Source organism: Sapajus apella, unplaced genomic scaffold, assembly GCF_009761245.1.
Source record: "Sapajus apella isolate SASKATOON/1434 unplaced genomic scaffold, GSC_monkey_1.0 scaffold3445, whole genome shotgun sequence".
NCBI lineage: Eukaryota > Metazoa > Chordata > Mammalia > Primates > Cebidae > Sapajus > Sapajus apella.
In genome coordinates, this window is record NW_022440371.1 from 1 (window position 1) to 7,268 (window position 7,268).

The 7,268-nt window shown below is 45.3% G+C and overlaps 1 protein-coding gene across 1 annotated transcript; it reads right to left on the reverse strand.

Moving 5' to 3' along the window:
• Nucleotides 1–18: 18 nt before the first annotated feature.
• On the reverse strand, nucleotides 19–6,911 carry LOC116547518 (retinal-specific phospholipid-transporting ATPase ABCA4-like). Its single transcript, XM_032273462.1, has 4 exons — nucleotides 5,071–6,911; nucleotides 1,549–1,683; nucleotides 698–801; nucleotides 19–624 (listed from the first exon to the last, which is right to left on the reverse strand). The coding sequence occupies exons 1-4, from the start codon at nucleotides 5,176–5,178 to the stop codon at nucleotides 528–530; spliced, it is 444 nt and encodes a 147-aa protein (XP_032129353.1). The 5' UTR covers nucleotides 5,179–6,911; the 3' UTR covers nucleotides 19–527.
• Between the last annotated feature and the right edge of the window lie 357 nt (nucleotides 6,912–7,268).

Here is a 7,268-nt window from a genome sequence, read left to right on the forward strand (position 1 = left end):
GTGGTGGTGGAATACTGAGGCCGTGGTGGTGGAATACTGAGGCTCTGTTGGTGGAATACTGAGGCCGTGGTGGTGGAGGAATACCGAGGCCCTGGTGGTGGAATACTGAGGCCGTGGTCAGGGAATACTGAGGTGGTGCAATACTGAGGCCGTGGTGGTGGAATACTGAGGCCGAGATGGTGGAATACTGAGGCTCTGGTGGTGGAATACTGAGGCTCTGGTCGTGGAATACTGAGGCCATGGTGGTGGCCCTCCCTCATCCCAGCCAGGCTGTGCATGCATCCTGATCGGATCCCCCAACCAGAGACTTAGGCAAATCTTCCACCACAGGAAATTAGGCCAATATAGAGGAGTTTCTCATCAGCATAATGGCCTTCTCCATCTGCTGCTGGAGAATGAGACCCAGCCACCACCTGCCTCTGCCCCAGGGGATGCCAGGGCAGCAGGACTCTTCCAAGTGTCAGTGGAGAACATAGGGTCCGGTTGGATTCATAGAAGGCAACAAGGGGCATGTCCCAACCATCTGCTTACTTGGACTTGAGATGCTGAATGGTGCCCATACATCGAAAGGCACCCTTTACCATTATTGCCAGCCGGGTACACAGCGCCTCACATTCTTCCATGCTGTGGGGCAGGAGAGAGAGGGTGAGCAGGGGAGGACTCCCACCCACCTTCCCCAGCCCTGGAAATCTCTTGCCTGTGGGATGTGAGGACCACTGCCCTCCCTTCTCTGATGATGCTCACGATGACGTTCCACAGCATGCGGCGTGCCTGGGGGTCCATCCCTGTGGTGGGCTCGTCCTGAGGGGGAAGGTGGAGAGAAGGTGGGAGGCACAGGCTGGGAGCTGGCCCTTCTGGTTGCTGCTTCTTCCTGGACTGGCTCCCCTGGGGAGGATGAGCTGACAGACAGCACACACAGTCACTCCCCAGTTGAGCAAGACAGGGGTATCCTGGTGCAGGGTACAGAAGGTAGGAGGTGGATCTGAGAGTAAAGAAGCATGGTGTCCACCCCGGGCCCATTTCAGCCCGCGAGGGAATTAAAGTGGATTAAGGCAATGACAGAATTCTCCTCAAAAAAGAAAATCCTGCAAATATGTCAGGAGGCAGGGAGGTCACTCAGGTCACTTCCCTGGTTCCCGCTATATCTTGTGCCTGTGCTCTTATGATCCTTGGGTTGTGTGGGCATGGCCTCAGGCCTGGCCCAGCTCAGGGGAGGGTCACACAAGCCTTTGACCCAGCTCAGTGCTCCTGTTTGGGGACCAGACACCAACAGGCCGCAGAGCAGGCTAAACTTCCTGGCTGTGAGCTGGTGGCCCCAAAGGAGACATCCTGAGAATGCATAGTGAGACTATGCCATGACTTGCTTTTCTCCAGAGCTGCATGAACCAAACACTGGTCCAGTCACTCAAAATGAGCAACACAAGAAACCGTCCAGACAAAAGCCAAATTGCTGCAGTTTCTAAATCTGCTGACCCAGAACCTATTTCCCCAACCTGAGAGACACAGCACTTGGTTTAAGCCCTTGGGGTGGCACAAGCCTGCATTTACCAGCAGCACCAGCGGTGGGCAGCCAATGAGCGCGATGGCTGTGGAGAGTTTCCGCTTGTTGCCCCCACTGTACGTGCCAGCCAGGCAGTCCGCATAGACAGTCAGACCCAGGCTCTTAATACTCCAGTCTGCGACCTAGAGAAAAGAAAGAAATCCCATTTGGAGAAGACAAGAAAACATCCAAACCTCCTCCAGTTCGAAGCCTTGGCTCCCAGATCTCACGCCTCTAGAATGAAAGACCCAGCTAGGCTGAAACAGGCTGCCTGCTGGCTCCTGTCCTCTGGCATATGCTTCAGGCACCAGACAGGGTCTCTTTCACTCTGTCTTGGATCCCAGGGTGGCCCGGTCAGCTCACCACCTGTTGGGTGTAGCCCCGTGGGAAATGGCCTTCAACCTTACAAACAGCAAGATGGTGGGTCTCGCCCAGTGTCCTGGACCATGGCTAGGAGTAGGGGAGGAAGGGTCCGTTTGAGAAGACGGTGAGTTCCAGACCCGTTGGTCCCACCCCTCAAGAGAGTCACACCTGAAGCCTTGTGCATACGACACGTACCTATGGAACAGGCACTGAACCAGGCACGGAGAACAATGTGAACACAGACTGCGGGGTGGTGACAGTTAAACAGAATACTGGCAGATTATTACAATGCCATGAGGAACGATGACAGAGATACCAGGTATGTGTGCACATGCACAGGAGGGGATTTAGGGAAGCCACTGGAGACAAGCTCACCATGCTTCTGCCTTCTGTACTTGTCCCCCGTGTCTAGAATGTTCCTCCCTAGGTGTGCACACGGGTCCCTCTCTCACCTCTAGTTCTTCACTCAGGTCCTCTCCTTTGTAGGCTCTTTCTGGGCCATCTGACCTCAAAGTGCAAACCCTGCCCTAACAATTCCTCCCTGCATTTCTTTTCCCTAAGAACTTTTCACTCTTGAATGTACTGGAGATTTTACCTATTTATCTACAGATTGTCTATCCCTCCCACTAGAATGTAAGCTCCTTTTTTAGCTTTTTATTTGGAAATAGTTTCAAACTCACACAAACATATAAGAATAAAAAATAGTGCATAGAACACTATTAACTAATAAACTCTTCTCTCTCTCTCACAGACACACATACACACGCACACACACACAAAATTTTTTGTGACTCATTTGAGGGTAAGTTACTCATTGTGGCCCTTCACTCCTAAATACCTCAGGGCATATTTCCTAAGAATAGGGATATTCTCTCACATAACCACAGTACATTATCAATGTCAGTAAATTGAACGTTATGATCCATTTATCTAATCTACCATTCACAGTTAAGTTTTGTCAGCTGGTCCAATAATATCCTCTATCATTTTTTTTCTCTTCTGCACAAGATGTGGTCTATTGTCTGTTTTCAGTCATTATACCTATTTAGCCTCCTGTGCTTGGAGATATTTCCATAGCTTTTTCTTTGTCTTTTATAACTTTTATATTTTTGAAGAATGCAGCCTCTCTCTTTTACTTTTTTTAAGTCTCCTTCTTTGGAGCTTGTCAGAAGTTTCCTCAGGATGATTCCGGTCACATATCTCCAATCTGGATACTACATAAGTGAAATTGTGTCCTTCATAGGGTATCACATCTTGGGGCATGAGATGTTCATCTGCCCCTTATAGGTGATGTTAATTTTGATCACCCAGTTAAGGTACTATCTAATTTCTCCATTATAAAATTATTATGCTTCTTTCTTGCAACCAATAAGCAATCTGTACAGAGATATTTTTATTCCTTTAAAATTACATTATTATTATCTTTTTTGTAAGAGACAATCTTGCTCTGTTGCCCAGGCTGGAGAGCAGTGGCATGATCTCAGCTCACTGCAGCCTCAACCTCCCGGGCTCAAGCATTCCTCCCACCTCAGCCACCTGCGTAACTGGGACTAATTTGTTAATTTTTTTGCAGAGATGGGGTCTCCCTATGTTGCACAAGCTAATCTGGAACTCCTGGTCTCAAGCGATCTTCCCACCTTGGCCTCTCAAAGTGCTGTGCTTACAGGTGTAAGCCACCATGCCCAGCCCATTATTTTTTTTTAAAGTACTTTCTTACTTTCTGGCATAAGATATTCCATGTTCATTTTATACCTATGCCATTCCAGCCCTGGAATCTATTATTCATTGGAGGAATCAGGGTTACTTTTAGTGGGGAATATTACTAAGACAAAAGTCTGAGCACTAAGTGTGCTCATGGCTACTGGGATGTTTTTGTTTTTTGATCCTTTCAGAATTCAGGAATATTGATATGCATGGGTTTGTGGGTACGTGCAGATGTGTTCCTATGTGTATGAAACATGAACACATCTGCATGCAACCACAAACACACGCATATCATATTCCTGAATTCCCAGTGCTATCTCCAGTTTCAGTCCATGGCCTCACAGTTCTTTCTTGCTTTTCCCCTTTCCATATCTGTAGGTCCCTTCTTTTACAATGAGAATTCTGGGTCTTAATAACACCAAAACATTTATTAATTTATTAATCGTGTAACACATCTAAAATTTTCAGAATCACATTGGCCATACACCATAAAAAACAAACTAAAAAGAACTCAGAAATTATTTGTAGTCCTTCTCCACAACTCCACCCTGCCCAAGAATGAGGATATACAGTCAAATACTGTGTTAATCAGTTGTTTGTATTAGCTCTATTCCCCTTTTGCAGGATTATGTATTTATTTGAAATAAAATTGGGTTTCTTTGTCTAGTTTGCTGTCAGAATTAGGTTTTCTTTATGTTTCACTTTTGCCTACTTCCCATTCTTACTGATTTTGTTGTGGAACATTAACATGCTTCCACAAGTTAAAACTAAACAAAAATATATCCCCAGAAGTGCTATTCCCTCCCATTTTCTTTCTTCCCAATTGCTTCTTGTTGATCACCAAATTCATTGTTTTCTGGCTTATCCTTTCTGTGTTCTATTTGCAAAGCTAAGCAGACATACGTTTACTTTCTTGTTTTTCCTTCTTTCTAACATAAAAAGTAGCATTTTATATGTTTTGTTTTCCACTTTACTTTTTTTTTCATCTCTGTATCAGTTCACTGAAATTTTCCTTTTTCCTTTTTATAGTTGCATAAGACTTTATTGTGTGTCTGTACCATACATTATTCAACCAATCTATAATGACTAAACATGCAGGTAAACTCCAGCATTTTGCAATTACAAATGCAACAGATCACCTTGTACATACTCATTTTGTACTGTGGGAGATGTATCTTCAGGAAAAGCTCTTAAAACTGTAATCGCTTAGTCAAAGGATAAACACATATATCGTTTTGTTAGATATGGGAGTGGGAATTTTTCTTTGTCTGTCTCATTCACTGCTCTACCCCTGGTTTCTAGAAGAGTACTTGGCACACAGTAGGCACATAGTAAACATTTTTTGGAATGAATGAATGAATGAATAGCATCCTTCAGTTTCTTATCTCCAAGTGAATGCACTCTCAGGAAACAGGCTTGTAATTAACCAGATTCCTATGTGGCCACAACAAATCATTTTTTACCTTTTCAATTTCCTCTGCTGGTACACCTCGAAGCCGGGCATAAAAGTAAAGATGTTCTCGTCCTGTGAGCAGCTCATCAATTGCATCAAACTGAGGACAGTAGCCCATATTTTGATGGACTTCAGAAATATTGGTTAAAATACTGCAAGAAAAAAAGCAATGAGTGATTTTCCTGCAAGGGGATGGAGGGATGACCACAGAGCTAGGGCTGGAGAAGCTTCTGCCAATGGGAAAAGGAAGCTGCTTCTTCTCTTCTCATACTTGGCTTCAGAAATGCATACAATATTTGGGAATCAAAACAGGGGCCCTTTGATTAGAAACTGAATCCTGTCAGATTCTTCCATGTTTCCATGTCTGGGATTAATTGAATCCATGTTACACCAAAAGTCAGCTTTCATTTTGGATCAGATCACCTCACATGTGAGTTTAGAAACAGAGGGAAGGTCAGGTTTAAGAAAATAATTAATGGTTTTAAATATTCTTCAGACATTTGGAAAGTAACTAGAAAAGATGGATGTGTCCCGATGGAAGTAAACTTCTCTATCTGTGTTTATTGGCAAAGATAGCAATGAAAGAGGAGCCAGTCAGATAACTACTCACAGCAAGAGGCCTGCAAGGAGCAGGGCTAGAGCAAGTTGGGTTCCATCAACTCCTTTTGGCTAAAATATTCACCCCCACTATAAAATATATTGCCATGATGGAAAATAAACTATACATAGACATTTGGTCTAATCTCATCCTTTTCTTCTTATAGTTTAGGGTATATGAATAAAGGATGGATGAAATATGATGGCACAGAGAGAGACCATTGCAGTTCCCACAGTGACAAAAGCCACCAGAGGTATGGCAGGGCCAATTAAAACTACCCAGGGAAGCAAGGAGGGTACATCTCCAAATTAGCAGGAGCTACCCCACCAGAGAATCCCAATTCCGTGTCTTAAACCTGTATTTTCTTTCTAGCGTCCAGCTCAGTTTTACCTTCTGGACGTCAGACTGTGTCTCACTTGGACACAGTTATAACTTGATGTCTCATAAATGTGCTCATGGAAAATTCTATGATATCCTTTCCCCTCCTCCACCCTGCCATGACTCATTTTGTCACCATCATGCAGTCACCTGCATGGTCACTTGCAGGTGAAGCTGGATCTGTTGAGATAGACTTAGCCGTGACCTGGCTTTACCCCTGCCTGTCCCTTTTCCATAAACCCAGTAGGGCTGGTTACGGAGGCCAAAGAACCAAATCATTGTGTCTGAGCCAGTGAAGCATGCTCAGGACTCTTCCTGCCCACTCAGCATTGGGCCATGCTGAGGATGGCTTTCAGGGGAGAGAAAGAGCCCCCAGTCAAGCAGATGCTGCACAGATGTCAGCAGCACCTTACTCCACTTACAAACCAGGGCAGAGGCTCCCTCTGGGCACCTCTACTGTGTGTGCTGAAGTTTTACTGTTCAAGCTTTTCCTGCAGCCAGGAAAGAGGCAAACAAGTGAGAGCCCATCCTCTCTGTCCTGCCCATAGGGGACCAGTTTGTTTAAACATACTTTATTACAGAGAGCAGCAGTCACCCTCCAGAATCCAAGGGCACACGCCAGTTTTTCCTTTATGCTCCTTGGTCTGGCAAAGCCAAACTTCAGCCTACAAATAGCCAATGCAGGTTAAGCCCTCTCAAGGGCCTATGAATGAGCCTCCATATAGAAACTCAACCCAGAGGAAGGATGCCTCATCACAGGGGTTCTTAACGTGGGATCCAAGGGCTCCTGCAGGATCATAAATGTGAACCACAGCTCAGTAAATTCCCTGAAACTTTTTGCAAAAATGTGTGGAGGGAGGTAATGGGAGGCAGTGGTGCATTTTCATAAGAATAGGGTACAAATATTCATCAGATGCTCAAAATATTCCATGACCTCAAAGAGATTAAGAACCACACACTTAGTGCTTCCCAGATCTTTCCAAGAATCTATGCCAACAGAAGAATCTCTTAACAATCACAATTCAGTTCAAATTTCTGGTGGGTCTATGTGTTGGGTTTTTTGGGCCATGCCCTCTGGGAGGCCTCCTTCTCTGTATAGATCTTTCAGGGCCTCATATAGACCCTAGTGGAGGGTCTGATGGTCACCCTTCCTCTTCTGGGAGAGGGGCATGGCCCAGGACCTGTGAGAGACTCCCTGAGACAGGAGGAGCAGGACACTCACCTCTTGCCTG

Bases quoted from the DNA above. Each gene is read 5' to 3' on its own strand.
- LOC116547518 (XM_032273462.1), bottom strand. From the start codon at position 5,178: ATGGGCTACTGTCCTCAGTTTGATGCAATTGATGAGCTGCTCACAGGA. The intron at 802-1,548 runs GTAAATGCAGGC...CTTCCCCCTCAG, and splicing joins GCCCACCGCTGGTGCTGCTG to GACGAGCCCACCACAGGGAT. The intron at 625-697 runs GCAAGAGATTTC...CCTGCCCCACAG, and splicing joins GTGGTCCTCACATCCCACAG to CATGGAAGAATGTGAGGCGC.